General features: G+C 29.6%; 5 protein-coding genes across 5 annotated transcripts; all 5 read right to left on the bottom strand.

Moving 5' to 3' along the window:
- Positions 1–368: 368 nt before the first annotated feature.
- OCT59_010127 (uncharacterized protein) lies at positions 369–1781 on the bottom strand (the record flags this gene model as incomplete). Its single annotated transcript, XM_066132828.1, has 1 exon — positions 369–1781. One exon carries the CDS (start codon positions 1779–1781, stop codon positions 369–371), a length of 1413 nt encoding a protein of 470 aa, XP_066000436.1.
- Positions 1782–2529: 748 nt separating this feature from the next.
- OCT59_010126 (uncharacterized protein) lies at positions 2530–3512 on the bottom strand (the record flags this gene model as incomplete). Its single annotated transcript, XM_025314759.2, has 4 exons — positions 2530–3001; positions 3066–3113; positions 3180–3322; positions 3391–3512. 4 exons carry the CDS (start codon positions 3510–3512, stop codon positions 2805–2807), a joined length of 510 nt encoding a protein of 169 aa, XP_025184449.1. The 3' UTR covers positions 2530–2804.
- Positions 3513–4353: 841 nt separating this feature from the next.
- Positions 4354–6033, bottom strand: OCT59_010125 (uncharacterized protein). Its single transcript, XM_066132827.1, has 2 exons — positions 5669–6033; positions 4354–5601 (listed from the first exon to the last, which is right to left on the bottom strand). Exon 2 carries the CDS (start codon positions 5454–5456, stop codon positions 5082–5084), a length of 375 nt encoding a protein of 124 aa, XP_066000435.1. The 5' UTR covers positions 5457–5601; positions 5669–6033; the 3' UTR covers positions 4354–5081.
- Positions 6034–7953: 1920 nt separating this feature from the next.
- On the bottom strand, positions 7954–9399 carry OCT59_010124 (uncharacterized protein; the record flags this gene model as incomplete). The annotated part of the gene is made up of 1 exon (XM_066132826.1): positions 7954–9399. One exon carries the CDS (start codon positions 9397–9399, stop codon positions 7954–7956), a length of 1446 nt encoding a protein of 481 aa, XP_066000434.1.
- A 1858-nt stretch (positions 9400–11257) lies between these two features.
- On the bottom strand, positions 11258–12598 carry OCT59_010123 (uncharacterized protein; the record flags this gene model as incomplete). The annotated part of the gene is made up of 1 exon (XM_066132825.1): positions 11258–12598. The coding sequence occupies one exon, from the start codon at positions 12596–12598 to the stop codon at positions 11258–11260; it is 1341 nt and encodes a 446-aa protein (XP_066000433.1).
- Between the last annotated feature and the right edge of the window lie 4702 nt (positions 12599–17300).

The raw sequence follows: 17300 nt of genomic DNA, 5'->3' as shown, positions 1-17300 counted from the left end.
ATCGATCAGGTACATTGTTATATTAGTGTTATATTGCATAACCTAAAAAGGAGAGCAGGGGGGGTGGAAATTACAGAATTACAGGGATATCACAAATTGTCCATGACCATACCTACGCTTCGCTCCGGACAATAAAATAACGAAAAGATAAAAATCACTGGCGACCAATTAGTAATCATGAGAAAAATACTTAAATACAATAGAAAAAAATCTAATCATTTTTTTTTTTACAATTCTGTAATAAATCTACAACTTTGTTATATTAGATATTATTTTTGGCTTTAAATTCTAAAAATTTCATCAATTCTTTTTAATTTCATGCTATAAAGAAAAAAAAAAGTTCTATAACGTTATCTGTGACCCTATATTTAAAAATATATATCTAGCATAGGAACGCATTTAAAATCTTCAACTACTCCAATGCTTTTATATTTGTCGATCAACTCCATATAATCATCTCTTAAATACGCTGTTTGTATGGAAAGTGCGGGCCGGCCTTTCCACTTTTCAAAGAATTCCTCCAAGTTTTTCAAAGAAAATTGAAAATCATTGAAAAATCTAATTTCTCTTAGACTAGTTGGTGCCGACCTAATTAATATTTTTAGTAATTCATTTCCAGTTTCTTCTCTATCAGAATTATGTATAAATAATAATAATAATGATTTTAGATTTTGGCAAGCTTTTAATAATTTATCAAATTCAATAAAATTTTCTGATGAAAACGTAAGTGATAAATATTCTATTAAAGGACAATTTTCATAAATTTTACGAATATAAACGAGAGAATCTTCATTAAAATTAACTTCATAATCGTAATTATTATAATATCTTAATGAAATTTCCCTAAGATTTCCTCTACTATTTTCAATTATACTAGAAGCTGCACTTAATGAAATATAATCTACATTAAAGACCTCAAGTTCATGATAAATTAATTTGTATTCATTAATAAAAATAAAAACATTAGTAATTATTAATGTTTTTAATTTATAAAGTTTTGGAAGTGTCTCTTGAAGAAATTGGTATTCACAACCTTCAATAAATTGAAAGAGCAGTATTAAATGATTAAGGGAACTTGCATTTTTTGTTAATGCAAGAAAAATTTCATCATATGGATCCCCAATATATTCTTCATATCCAAAATTATCTTCCCATTCAAAATATTTTAAATTTTTTTGAACTTCTATTAATTTAACAATTCCATGATTAACTGATACTCCTTCATTAGTAATAATAATTCTATGTATATTTTGACAGATACTAGCTAATCCATAAAAGTATGAAGAATCAATAGATGTGTCACATTTCAATTCACAGAGTGATTCAAGACGAGACTTAGCTTCTGGAAAATAAAATACTTGATGTTCAATTGATCTAATATTCAAATATTTTAATTCAGGACATTTTCTAATTATGAGACCGTAAATTTCTCTTTGTAAAATAAATTGATTATATGAGCTTGAAGATCCTCTAGAAATTATAATATTCAAAATATCTACATCAATACTTTTACAAAAAGATAGATAATCAAATGAAATTGATTCTGGAGGTTGTCTTGCTAACAATTCTTTAATATCGTTAGGTAAATAGAACATAACAATATAATATAAAGAAATTTTATCATCATAATTAATAATGTAGTTCCAAGGGTTCCTCCATAGAATTGGAATTACATTTTCACACCAAAGTCTATTAACCGTTAGGCACGAAAAGAGAGATTTTGAATCTTCATGCAATTCTTCAAAAATTAAAAAAAGAATATCTTTGTTAAGTTCAGGCATTCTTTTATCCAACAAATAAAACAAAAAATTGTAAAATGAAATATTTAGAAGTGACAGTTTTTACAGGTTACAGAAAAAGAATTTAAAAGGGCATAAATTATGAATGAAGACTAATTTATATAATAAATCAGGAGCGCCCAACTAGATTAGTCTGTGCAACTATAACGTTGATCAAATAATGTTTCACAGCAATAAAGATGATTTAATTCAAATTCTGGATGCAAGTTGCCTTCCAATAGCATGCTCAAATATAAGCAAAGTGGTATAAGAAACAAGGCACGCTCCCAATAGCATACCATACCTTTGGTACTGCGTGAGGGTCTGAATTTTTGCAAGCTTTTGATTCTCTAAAACGATACTTATCTGCAAGCGCCATATACAGAGGAAGTTAATTTACCACATTCAATTACAGGAAACTCGATTAGGTGAATTCCAGTGAACTATACACCCTTCTGGGCAATAACACCCTTCATTGCAAACTGCGCCTATACCTTTACCTGGGAACTTCAAGAGATGCTTCCAGGTATCCAGACTTGATTTTCCAGAATATAATTGTAATACCTCAGCTCAGTAATGCGCGGTCTCAACAATCCAAGCTTGGATGCAATACTTTGTACAAGATGGGAATTATTCAATGTTACGTGACAAATGTAAGACTTGATTTATTAATACAGATAAAGCATAAATACAATTATGGGACTTTTTCCATGTGCTATCTTGAATTTTTCATTGTAATAAGATATTTTTTATAGAAAAAATCAATGCATGAATTTTATTTATTTAATCTTTGAATAGCAATTAATTATCCACTAAATACATCTTTAATTTGGATTCCACGTCTAAATGTAATTCTAACATCTACATAATGTGTCTGATTCACATTTAGATAAATGACTTTAGATCTGATCTGATCTGACCTTGAACTTGGGGCAACATACGTGAAGCTAAATGAGTTGCTGTTGCACAAAAAATATCAATCAATGCATACAAAGTGCCTTTCTACATTTGCTCAGATTATTCACTCTAGAAAGAGCTCTTCTGCTTAAATTTATTTGTCGACGGGGTCCTCGTCCGATCGGTGAGACATAATTCGAACTCTTGGTAGTTAGAATCTTCGTTGTCCTCTCCGGATAGATCCTCTTCCTGTAAATCTTCCTCTTTTTTTTGGTATGCTCTTCTTAAAAAGTCAGCAAGATGTTCTAAAGGAGTGATATTTTCCTCTGCAAAAAAATAAATTGTTAAAAAGTATTATCGTAGTAAAACAATAATAAATTAAATACTTACTTTTTGCTTGATTAATATGTGTCTTGAACCAGATTTCTTTTCGAAAATCTATTATGTAATATAGTAACCTTTAATACAATAACTAGTTATATTCAAAAATAATAAACAACAAACCTCTTCCGTTTTTATTGAGATCTGCCCACTGTTCTTCTAAACCTTCAAAACAAGAAGGAATTTCGGGTATTACGTCTTTCAAAATATTGTTCAAGGGAGTGTCTTCAGAAGTATTGTTTGAGGCTGAGGTACTACAAAAGAAGCTGTGAATAAAAAGTTGGTATATCAGATGGTATAATAATATGCTTTGGCTTTATTTATCTAATAATACCTGAGAAGTTGTATAAGTAAATGAAAAATAACTAATATAAAAATGATCAGAAGCCACAGAAAGGATGAAAAATTGATAAAAGGAAGTGAAAGGAGGAAACAGCAAATATAAATGATATTCATTTTTTTTTTTTGATAAGAATGAGATGTAAGGAGAATAATCATTTATATATGACGCGCAAGATATGGTAGACATGTGATAAGTCACGTTGTTGTGGTGATGAAAACAATATAAGATTATTGATTATAAGAGATCGAAACTTTTGGATGTTTGATCAACAAATTTCTTAATTTTTTCGTATCCTTTCTGAAATAACAGATTCCATTATCTAGACAAATGCATCTTTTTTGCTTATCACGATTAGCGATGTCCTCGAGTCTTTTATACCAGCTGGTGCTATGAAACCGATGCTGAACCCCTTACACCTCCAATGCAATTCGATGTTTTTGGAAGAAAGCATCAAGCTCTAATCCATTCAAGAAAGGAGGGCGATACTCAATATCGGCTCCTCATGAAGAATTTCCTTAGCTATCTGGATGCATCTAGTCTGTAATTTGCGATTTTTCTTAGATTCCAATGCCTTTTCATATTCTTCTATAATTTATTTATTTTTGCATTCTGAGCCTTGATATCAATAATTATAGCCTCAATACTCTCAAGGCGGTCTGGCTGTTTCAAACTAAGATGCTTTAATTTTGCTATATGGGCCTCAAGAATTTATAAACTCAGCTTTCTCGGATTTAAGCTTGGCATTTTCAGCGGCTTTCATAACCGAAGCCTAACTTTTTCTTGTTTTTAATAAATCAAGCTTGGATGACATTCTTTGAGAATGTTTTTTATACATGACGGGAATTATTCAAAAGTTCGTTAGTATACTGTATATAATATAAGACACGACACGTTACCGAAAGTAACAAATAATTAGGTTATACCGACTGATCGTGATCAATGTTAACGATTTTTGTCCAAGAAAAATTTTTTATTAATACATGCGGAAAAACACATACAAGGCTCGGGACTTTGCCCGTTTCTACATTTCTATCCTAAGCCCTATCTGTCCAACACCTCAACTCCGAAATCGAAACTAAGATTTGTTTATTTTAATTATTACTAGAGTGAAATCTTAAAATAGTACAATTATATTGTATATTCCTTCAAAAAAACCAATGACCAGTGATATGCACTGGAAGCTTCCTATGACTTTGAAGGCTAAATTCTAATTCGACTTTCCTGCGATGTTGCTTAATGACTTTACCCTTTTTACTCCACTTTGAGAAGCTTCCATCGGCTTCTGTGCCTCTTCCAGTAACCATACAATATGCCCGATGACCTTTTCCACTTTAGCTTGCAAATTCTCATCTTTATACAGGACAGTCACCAGTTCCGATAGCTTAAACGAAGGCTTTCCCTCATTATCTAGCGAACATTCCATTCGGAAGCATCGGTAACAATTCTAAACACCCTATCTACGTCCCACCCATTATCGATGTCTTCGGCTTTACGTTTACGTGACAAAGTTTGACTCCATCTGCACAGATGCCTGAGTAAATCCCTTCATAAAATCTTCCTTCTTAACTTCTTAACTTCGATTATACCAAGGATCCTGCCGGTTGAATGACACTCTATCGCATAATCAAGGTTTCCTTGCCCATTTCGACCCTCTATAAGTTTTTCCGGTATGAGCTTGAAAATTATCTTTGTAAAACGAGACCGGAAGCCAGATAGCTGTAAGAATAAATAGTTTTCGTTACCTCATTCGCCTTGTTGAGAGGAGTAACATCTTGACGAAGTTTTATTTCTGCCATTACGAGCTCAATCACAGCCTTGGACTTATCATTATTTGGGTCCGCAGAACCACATGAAAAAGGAGGGAACATGTCTATGTCTGAATTTGGGTCATTGCTAATACTATAAAGCGCACACTTTTGGGAACGACCAATCTGAGAAAGGTTTTGATAGCGTCTCGATAAATACAGTAAACTTGAGATTTTTATTTGACACAAATATGCGGAGGATTTCACGGAGATCTTGATCGTTCCGAGGCGAATATTTTCTCCATCATTCATGAAGTTGAGATCCGCCCATCACTTTCAAGTGCGGGTGGTTGATACATCTTACGTATATAATCTTTGAGGCCTTCGAGAGTCGCATGTTCGATATTTGTAGTCCACTTATTTTGCTTTCGTTTCGGGTGAACGACGACGTCGACGTCTGTAATGTGAAGACGGTTAGAAAAAAAGTATAAACCTCTCGACCTTTCCCATTATTTAATACATACCATGTGTGGACTTGTTGAGTAATGCTTGCAACGAGGCGACTTGCTCAAGTAATTCCTGTTCATGGCTCGAAGTAGCGGTTGACACGGGCGGTTCGACTAAGACATGAATATGCTCCTCGACCGGCGAGTCAGGAAAGTATTTCGAACTCTTTTTTATTGCTAACAGCTCATCGTTGTCCTGAAGTGAGAGATTGCTTGTGGGATCGACATGATCGCCAGGAATTTCTACTTTCCATAGCTTGAGTTCTTCAGCCTTTACACCATGAAAAGTTACGTTTTTTCGCCTTAATTACTTTCTTGAGGTGGCTAACAAGCTGGCCCCTATCAATATCGACAAGAAAAGCGTTCGCGTTCGTATTTCCTTTGACGAGGCAGAGTAAAGTGATAGACAGCGACTTTTATAGTATTTTTTGCGAAATATTATTGGTGTAAAATAGCGTACGTAAAGGACAAAATGATAAAAAAAAACATTAATACTGAGGTAGGGTATATGTGAGAATATGATCGTTTCACAGACCTGCCGTGTGATCCATTATTTTGTAACACGAATGCAGTGAATAAATTCTCCCGATCAACGGATCAAGTGATCATCACTCCGGACTTGAAAAATTGAATTGGTATTAGTATTGAATAACTTTAGCAATGGCTCGTAGGGAACGTTTGATTTTTTAATGATCTAACCCATTATTTAGAAGTGAATCAATTCTAGGAATGTATTAACAGAGTGAAATTAATTCAGAACGCTTTCTTGAATAGCCAGAGAAATGATTTGTAATATTTTTATTGTATATATTATGAAATAAAAACGTCGCCGGAAGCGGACAATAATACATAAAAAATTGCGAATAGTTCGCTTTACATGATATGAATAAAATACTAATTATCTTTGCTTAGTACCTCTGCAATGGCTTGTTCTAGTTTTAGTAGTAATCAAGTGGTATACCAATTGGATCCACCCCAGTGTGCCTTGTTTCTTTATACCACTTTGCTTAAAGTTGAGAATGCTATTGGAAGGTAACTCAAATGGGTTTCGAATAGGAATGTGCCAAAGTAGAAAAATTTTTTTTACTTCTAGGAAACAAACGATTTCAAAGAGAATGAAAAGCAGGAAGGTAAATTGGATTTCTTAGGCTTACAAGTAATATTTCATTATGATTTCGCTATGTGTAATTTTTGCAATACTCAGGACGACCTCCTGGGATAAAACCTCATTTTTATACTACTTACTGTATAATCTGAAATATCTGTTAATCAGAACATTTTGATCAGATCATTCAAGTAAGCAATCCAAACATGTGATCAAATTATTGACTCTTGATTCGCAAATAAATTTTTTTCCAAATAAATATAAATGGCATATCAGTAAAATATTGGAAATTTATATTTTTAAATCAAATTAGGTTTTTAAGTATCCTGACGACGAAGCAAATAATTCTGAAGAATAACTATTAAAGCCGAATGAGGAAAGTTTTTCTTGGATTAAATACTTTACTATATATATTCTTCTTGTTTGGAATCTTTGCATTTAAATCTCAAGCATAGTAGCATTTAATTTTTCCTCGAGAATAGGGCATTGATTTACGTCAGGTGATAACTGACGTGCGCCACTTGGCACGTAACCCACGTAACGTCGTAACGTTAATGTATAATTTGTATAATTAAACATTAAATTTTCTTATTGTCCGAAACGTTAACAAAGGACTTTCGTACTCAAAAGCATGCAATGTCTGTCCGTCACGCCGCGTGTATGCCCAATGAAATTTTAGGATCAAGTGTAGAAACAAAATAACAAAAAAACTAAATTATTAAAAATTCATGTTAATTATTTTTTTATAAATTATAATAAAATTTTTAAATAATAAATATCATTCGCTTTCTAAAGTGTAAATTAATCGTTGCTTCCAAAAATTAGATAAAATAAAATGTGATCCCCTAAATCGTAGCTTGAACTATTATACATTTTTAACTTTAGCGATGATACATTTTTTAACTGTACATTTTTTTTTTAACTTTAGCAATGTAATTTTTTGTAATATGTAATTGATGATTATGTGATTATAACGCTCCAACAGTTCCTGTTTCCTAGTCTTAAAAAATTTTTTATTATTAAATAGAGATTTCGAGCTTTTTCAAAGTAAATTTTACAATGTATGATTTCATATAATCGTAATATGTATAACTTATTGTGATATACAAATTTATTTATAGAATAAAAAATTAGAGATTTGAATCAGGTATCAATTTAAATACAGGTGATAAAATTAACTAAAATGAAGAAAATGTGACTAAGATATAAAATCTTTAATTACTCCTTTATTTTTATACTTTTTTATTAGTTTCATATAATCATTACTTTTATAAATATCACCAGTTGTATATAAAGAAAGTGCATTTAGACCTCTCCATTTTTCTAAGAATTCTTCCAAACTTTTCAAAGGGAATTGAGAATTTCCATAAAATTTGATTTTTCTTAGATTATTTGGCGTTGATCTAATTAATATTTTTAACAATTCTTTCCCAATTTCTTCGTCTGTAGTAAGTCTATCAAGATCTATTATAATTAATGATAATGACTTCAAATATTTACAATCTTTTAATAACTTTTCAAGTTCAGTTAAATGTTCATCTGATGATAAACATAATAGTGACAAATTTTCAATCAAAGGACAATTTTCATAAATTTTGCGAATAAAAATGAGAGATTCTTCTTCAATATCATCACAACCATATTCATAATATTCATAACTTAATGGAATTTCCTTAATATGTCCTCCGCTATTTTCAATTATATTAGAAGCCTTACCTAATGAAATAAAATCTATATTAAAGATCTCTAGTTCACGATAGACCATCTTATTTAATTGATTTCTAGAAGAAATAATATGAAAATTACCAGTAATTATTAATGTTTTTAATTTATGAAGTTTTGTAAGTACATCTTGTAGGGTTGTGTGTTCATAAACTTCAATAAAATTAAATGACATTATTAAATGATTAAGAACATCTGCTTTTTTTTCTAATGCAAGTAAAATTTCTTCATAAGGATCTCCTAAAAATTCTTCAGTTTCAAAATCATCCCTCCATTCAAAATATTTTAAATTCTCTTGAATTTTGATTAATTTAACTATTCCAAAATTAACTTCCAAGCATTTGTTTATAATGATGAGCCTTTGTATAGATTTACAAATACGCGCTAATCCATAAAAGTGTATAGAATCAATAGAAGTATCACATTTTAATTCGCAAAGTGATTCAAGACAAGCCTTAGCTTCAGGAAAATAAAATATTTGATGTTTAATTGATTCAATATTCAAATATTTCAATTCAGGACATTTTTTAATCATGAGACTGTAAATTTCTTGTTGCAAAAGAAATTGATTATATGAATCTGAAGAACCCATGGAAATTATATCATTCAAAATATCTATATTAATACTCCTGCAAAAAGATAAATAATCAAACAAAAGTGATTTGTGTGAAATTGAAGGTAATTCAATCCCTTGATTTATTAAGAATTCTTTAATACCATCAGATAGATAGAAGGTAATAGTTGTAAACAAATAATATTTATTAAAATAAATAATATTATAACGCCAAGGATCTTTCCATAGAATTGGAATAACAGTTTCACACCAAAGTGTATTAACCATTAAACATGAAAAAAGAGATTTTGAATCTTTTTGAAATTCTTCAAAAATCAAAAAAAGGATATCTTTGTTTAGTTTAGGCATTTTTCTATTCAATAATAATCTGCGATTACAATAAAAATATTTTTTAAAAGTGATAAATTTTACGGTATTTAAATATTAATTACAAATAAAAATATAAGAGAAAAATTTCAAAAATTTAATGAATGAAATCTAAATTTATATAATAAGAAGTCGGAGTCAACCTCCACAAACTCCGGCCAAATTGGATTATTCCGTACGACTATTACGCTGATCAAATAATGTTTCACAACAATAAGGGTCATTAATGGTGACACAAATATTAATTTTCTTTAGCGAATGCATTGATCGAAAAAAAAAATTAGCTTGTTCGTATTTAATCAATCATGTGATTTATTTGGTTGGATGAATATCACGTGATAGAGGATCATTTATCGTTGGACTGGATAGGGATTCTAATTTTGACTAATCGCGATTAATCGAATCTCAAGATTCGATTTAAAAATTCGATTTTCGGTTTCGAACTTTCGATTAATCGATTCTAATCGATATTATGTAATATGTACCATAAAAATCATGACACAATTTGGACGATCATGGTTTTTACGGAAAATCGAATTTTTTTTATTCTTTTAATATTTACATCATTGTCACTGGTTTAATTCTGGCTAGTAAATTTGACCTTGAAAATGGTCAATTTGGCCTTGAAGTAGCTAATAATTATGAATTTTCATTCAATAGCCCAAATCGACCACTTCTAAGTCAAATGACCACTTTAACCATTAGAAATAGTTTCGCTTAAGCAAAGACTTTTATGCAGTAAATGTTACACAAAATTTGACTACATAGCTAATAGTATTTACTTATAAATGCGTGTATTCCCTATTGATTGGTATAAGTTTTGTACCACATTGTAACCAAAAAACTTTTCTAGGTTACACGAAGTTAATTCCGGCCGAGCTTTAATGCCGGCCGGAATTAAAATTTTATTTAATCGGTAAACACAAATTTTTTAATATTATTTTAGGCCAAACATCAATGGAAACAATTGACTAGGACCATAAATGGTCATAAGAATGAAAAAATTGCTTAGGCGTCAGATTCGATTTTTTCATGCGATTTTCGATTAATCGATTCAGAATCGATTTTCGATTAATTCAGATCGATTCCAATCCCTAGGACTGGATAATTTCAGATTTTTCAATACTAATTTTGGTCCGAATTGTGAATTTTGGTCGATTAATTGAACCCGAATAATGATCAAGCATGTTTGGCTCGATCGAATTCACTATATTCATTGACTATGTGTAATGTTTACAAAGGTCAGTGACAATTAAGATCACGATATAAATTCCGGTTAACCGCGCGACATTACGACAATTGCGACATGTTAGATATAAAGCATCATATCTCATGAAATCTCTATATTAACTTTCATTCACTCAATTCCTAAAAAAAAATAAAATGATTAAAAATTAATCAACTTCTTTGAGAGTAAGATTTATTATTATCATCATGTTCGCGATATATTCTCGCCCCAAACTTATAATGAACTTCATTTCCAATATGTTCATTTTAAATTTTTTAATAGATTGAAATTTTATTAAACATGAATTTTATTTATTAAACAACGATAATCGTATTTGGTTTACTCAAAATTTACAATTTGTGAAAAAAAAAATAATATATATATTAATATGAAATATCACATGACTTACGAGATACCTCACCCGCATCATCGTTTAAAAAAATACTAAAATACTATTGAACCTATCAACTGAAATACTTATAAAAATAATAAAAAATCTCGTAATAAACCTATAGCCTTGATGTCATTAAGTGAACGTTAGAATTCAATATCAACTCAAGAGAATAATATTTCTCATAATATTAACCCAAAAAAATTATAAAATTGAAGCCGTTATAAATCGCATATAAAATTTTTAATTACTCCGATATTTTTATATCTATTGACCAGGTTCATATAACTATTTTCTTTATGAACAGGATTAGATGTATAAATGGAAATTACATGTCGACCTTTCCATCCTTCTAAGAAATTCTCCAAACTTTCCAAAGAGAATTTAAAATTATTTAAAAATCTAATTTCATTTAGATTAGTTGGTGCTGATCTAATTAATGTGTTTAACAAATCTTCTCCAGCTTCTTCATCATCATTATTTACCATTCTTAATGTTAATGATTTCAGATTCTTACAACTTATTAATAACCTTTCAAATTCAGTGAAATATTGCTCTGATGATAAAATTATTAATGATAAATTTTCAATCAAAATACATTTTTCATAGATTTGGCGAATAAAAATGAGAGATTCTTCTTCCTCAATATTATCATAATTGCTCTCATAATAATCATAATTTAATGGAATTTCCTTGAGATGTCCTCCGCTGTTTTCAATTATACAAGAAACTTCAGGTAATGAAATTAAATCCATATTAAAGATCTCTAGTTCTTGATAGACCAACATTCTTATTTGTTCTTCAGAAAATTGCATAAAAACATCGCCAGTAATTATTAAAGTTTTTAATTTATAAAGTTTTGTGAGTAAATCTTGCAGAACTATTTGTTCAAGATTTTGGGATTCAATATAATGTAAGGATAGAATCAGAAAATTAAGTGTATCTGCATTTTTTGCTAATGCAAGAAAAATTTTTTCATAAGGATCATTTTCAAAATTATCTTCAAAATCATTAAAATCATCCTTCCACTCAAAATATTTTAAATTCTTTTGTACTTCAATTAAATTAACTATTCCATCATTAACTTTCAAACATTTGTTAATAATAATGAGTCTCTGTATAAAATTACAAACATTTGCTAATTCATTAAAGTGCAAAGAATCAACAGAAGTATCACACTTTAATTCACACAATGATCCAAGACGAGCCTTATTTTCTAGAAAATAAAATGGTTGGTGTTTGAACAATTCAATGCTCGTACATTTAAAACCAGGACATTTCTTAATCATAAAACCGTAAATTTCTTGCAAAAGAAATTGATTATGTAATTCTGAAGGACAAATAGAAACTAAAGTATTCAAAACGGGTACATTAAAACTTCTGCAGAAAGATAAATAGTCAAACAAAAGTGATTTAGGTGAACTTGAAAGCCCTTGTCTTGTTAAGAAATCTTTAAATTCTTTAACGTTATCAGATAAATAGATAGCAATAATTATAAACAAAGAATTCTTTTTGGAATAATTAATATCATAGCACCAAGGATCTTTCCATAAAATTGGCATTGCCGTCTCACACCAATTTCTACTAACTAATAAACACGAAAAGAGAGATTTTATATCTCTTTGTAATTCTTCAATAACCAAAAAAAGTATATCTTTGTTGAATCTAGGCATCCTTCTAATCAATAAATAAAAAAAAAGTTCAATAATTTGTTATGGCTAAAATATTTTTTAGAAGCGATAATTTCACGGTATTGAAATATTTAATATCAGAGAAAAATTATAAAGGAACGAAAATTCCGTATCCTATCTAAATTTATATAAAAATCATCGGAGTTCAAACTCCGACCAAATTTGTTAATTTATTAGTGCGACAAATAATGTTTCACTAGATAGATCAGCCTATTGACCGTTCTATAATATGGCTTTACATAGATATCATTCGTCAACATTTACTTACCTGACTCTTCTTTCAAAATTTTCCGACTACGGCTACACATAAAGATTATGCCATTACAATCAAAAGTTTACAAATGGGATGTACATTAACTAAAAACGGTTAAAAAATTCGTACGTGAAACGTACCAATCCCATTATCAATAAAATAAACTTTATCATTTTTTTTTCCGTAAATTATTAAAGGATGCAATAAAAAAAATGTATGTGCATGCTTATTTGATTATTGATTATTGATTTAAATTTAGTTTGTTTTCCCAGAATAAATCAAAGAAAATACTATTCGATATAAGAATATGAATTTTTTTAACGTCTCTTATTTTTTGCGACATGATTAGAATACACTTAAAAAAAAAAGGCCCCGTAATAATTATCTATTAATTTATTGCTTTGTATTTTTCCTATTTTACTTGTTATTGTATATTTTAAATGGGTCATCTGATCAATTTAATCAATATCCAAATTTGTACGAAAATAACTTTTAGTAGCGTCTTGATAGGCTTGTCAGTATTTGTTTAATTTGAAAGGAATTCAGCCCTATCAATAAAATTGATTGATGACAATACAAATGATTATTTAAATAACTTTTTGGAAAATTGAATGTTTATTAAATTTCCTTATAAAGCTTCTGATTATCTGATTAACAATAATAATAAAATTTCACAATCAAATTATTGATGATAACATGACCGACTTGTTTCATGTGTGCATGCATTTATGGACGAATTAAAAGTTCAATTAATCCATATTTTATCAGGTTCATTTATCATCCACCAAAATTAGTAAATTTCAAAAGTAAATGAATTAAATAATTAGTAAGTTACGACAACTTGTTCTTTTTTTTGACTGTAGTAAGAAATTACCGAAATATAACTATTAAGAAAATTATTTGATTGGTAGAATAGTCTAAATAAATATCATGAATTATAAAATTCGTGCAAGAGAAACAACTAAAATAAATAGCCAATCTAACATAACAAGTTTAAATTCTAAAATTTCTAAGTAATTGATAACGAGACAACGAGGAACGTTCGATTTTTTTTGATTGGTACTCATCTCAACCACACTTTTGATATTTTAGGTATGTTGCAAAAGAAAAAAAGTACTGAGCAGTTGGTGGAGCTATATACAACCATAAAACATTATTATTACATACATTACATACGTCTTATAATGATAAAACCGCAAAATTTTTAGGTTGTCTAAACTTATCGGCAGTGCCAAATTTAGTCGATGCATAATGGTCTCGTAAAATTATTATTGGCGGAATTATAAATATCTTTAATATATTAAAACCCTATTTGACATTTTTAATTATTATTTTAAAATGAAATCAAAAAATAACCTTCGGCTATTTTTACTATACCCAATATTTGAAAAACAATCTATTTTATTATATATTATTATTATGAAGAGACTGGATCGATAATTTTCACGCTATTAAAATTGCATTTAACATAGGTAAGCATAAACCATCATAAAGTCGGTTTTGATAAATGAATTTTATACTACTAGCAGAGAATACTAAGCAAAAAATTTGCTAATTTAGAATACTAGTGGAATATCATAGAAGGAAATGTCTCCACTCTTATAAATATGATGAACACTGCATCGTTACAACCTGTAGCTTCCTGCATCAAAAATTGCGAGAAGGACGGAACAGGATCTTTCATCATTTTCACGAGAAAAATAATGTTGGAAGTCGTCCGGCGCAAATACGCTAGCCTTTTGATACGCTACATTTGATGTTCTCTCTGCCTCCACCACCACTCCCAACAACTTTTATCAGCGATAACCATAACACCTCATCCTGAAATCTACTTACTGGAGACATTACTTCAGATGAATATGCTAATTGTGGATTTCAACGATTTTAGGTCTTTATGTAGATATGTAGATGGTAATGGTGGAAATTTTCAAAGTCAAGGCAAAATTTTTTGTAATATATGTTGCATTGGTTTAAATTTCTTATTTAATAATAAAGTATATGCAGCATGAAGTTTTTTTTTTTTCTTAAAAAAAAAATCGAAGTTTATCGTCTATTTTTGAGCAAAATATATGCAAACCATTTATTTTCAATAAACTTTGATGATGGATTTCCCTGTATTTATTTTGGAATGAACTTCCTGAATGCTTGCTATTTCTTTTGTAACCCTTACGCTTAAAAATCCTAGTTTCGCTCTTCAGCTTCCCTGGTACTAATGCCTACGCGAGCTAGATAATCAAGATGTGTTACCGTCCCTTTCCCTGTTGGTAGTCAAAGCATGGAATTCTCGAGATTATTGGAGTCTCAATGACTATAGCATTGGCGCTCATAATCTTATCCGCTTCATTATTATTTCTTAAGGGAGAAGTAAATTACAGTATTTACTCAAAGAAATGGTCCACAACGGGTGAAGGCATAACCGATGTTATTAGAACAACCGATGATAATATATCATTGAAACAAATAATATTTTTTTATTATAACTTTTGAGATCACGTTAGAATACCATTATATTACTTTCCATGAGATCGGTAGCTCTAAACTAACCAATTTTTTTACTTGCAATTTTTTAAACTTTAGAAAATTTTGACAATATACTACAATAAATTTAATATTCATTCTTTAAACTAGGGAAATACCCCTACAAGTGTTACGACCACTGTCTCACGAACTCATCATTAACACAAACTCCGTCCATTACTCCATTTATACTATAGCATTGCTTACACTTCCAAATTTACCAGTGGATATTTGCTTCTAATTTTGGATGTTCAACTGAAACAGGTGGTGTCCAAGCTTTTGTGTATTCTCTTTTATCTGTTGTATGCACTTCATCGTTAAATCAGTTTGACACATGATGTAAAACCTCACCGCAAGTATAACCAATGGAGACAACCAGTCAATTACTGGGTTTGAATCTCACTCAAACATACTCCAAATACCAAATAGTAATATATTCTTTGTCATGTTCGTAGCATAGCATTATTGTTGGTACGGCTTTAATTATCATGTTATTGATCGGTGCTAAAACATTCATAATGAAATAAAAAGTGAAGATTTTTGAAAAGTCAAAAATATGCGTTTTTAGTATTTAGTAAGTCAAGATTTTTTTTTGATTAATGTTATTATTTAAGAGTAGAAGTTATGTATAATTCTATCATTATATTTCGTAATTCATTATGTGAAGGTGCTATTTTGCGTGTAATGAGTATTTGAGATTTGTTTAGCGCATTTGTATACAACTAATTTCACCATGAAAATTGATACGGCGCTTAAATAATTAATTATATCAACATGATGTATTATTTCTATTACTCTTTTTCTCTATATCAACTGACCCAATCCAGTGACTTTTGGCTTTTTCTCCCATTCATCTATAATGTTCACAGTAATTAAAACTTCTTTCTTTCTGCATCTACATCTTGTCAACTTTTCAAACAAATACTGATCTTCTGTAGAGTGAGAAATACAAGATTTTATTTTGTGTATTATATAACGATTATTTAAAGGATCGCGTATGGTTTGTCATCCCAATAATGGTATGCCAGTTTCAATGGACCGCACAATTAATATGTCATCTTGGAACTCGCGTACTTAATAATCGTTTACCATTTGAACGAAATTTGGCCAATATTCTTAATATAACACTTTCCGCTAGAGTATTCGTTTTTACGTTTTATTTACAGTTTAAACTAGCTGGAAAATTTAACCCTTTATTATTGCGGTATTTCTGGTATTTCTTCTGAATATTCATTTATCAATAAAACTCTTTCATTAACATGTCCACATTTTCATCTCCTCAAGATCGTTTTCCTCGTAACGTTTCACAGCTCAAACAAATAAAAAATGATTACTCGTAGTAATGTCACGCCTTTGGCCCAGTATCGAAAAAAAATTCATAACAACACTGGAACTCGAAACAACCTTCCGAAGGGGCACTTGAAGTAAAGTGCAATGTTGGTCATTCCATAAATGGGCAGTAAATGGTCCGAGCAGGAGAGAAAATTTTGAATTAAAATTCTAAAAAATAAAATCGTTGAAAAATTTTTAAAATTTTTAAAATATATAAAAAGAAAAAAATACAAATAAAAAAAAGTCATACCATATGAATTTGATGAATTCTAATTGGATCATTTTCGTGAGAAATTTTATTGATCTTTATTAACAGAAGCGACCGTAATGTAAAAAATTTTTTTTCAGTTATGTCTATTTAAATTGTATATGTTTAATTAATAATTTCACTATTAATCAGAACTATAATAAATATTTAATTCCTTAAAATTTGTTCCTTGTCAAAGCTATGCGACATTTTGCGACATTAAC

This window comes from Rhizophagus irregularis, chromosome 18, assembly GCF_026210795.1.
Source record: "Rhizophagus irregularis chromosome 18, complete sequence".
Lineage (NCBI taxonomy): Eukaryota > Fungi > Glomeromycota > Glomeromycetes > Glomerales > Glomeraceae > Rhizophagus > Rhizophagus irregularis.
The sequence above is the reverse complement of the archived record's forward strand: the minus strand, read 5'-3'. Positions and strand labels throughout refer to the sequence as shown.

Bases quoted from the DNA above. Each gene is read 5' to 3' on its own strand.
- OCT59_010125 (XM_066132827.1), bottom strand. From the start codon at position 5,456: ATGAATGATGGAGAAAATATTCGCCTCGGAACGATCAAGATCTCCGTG.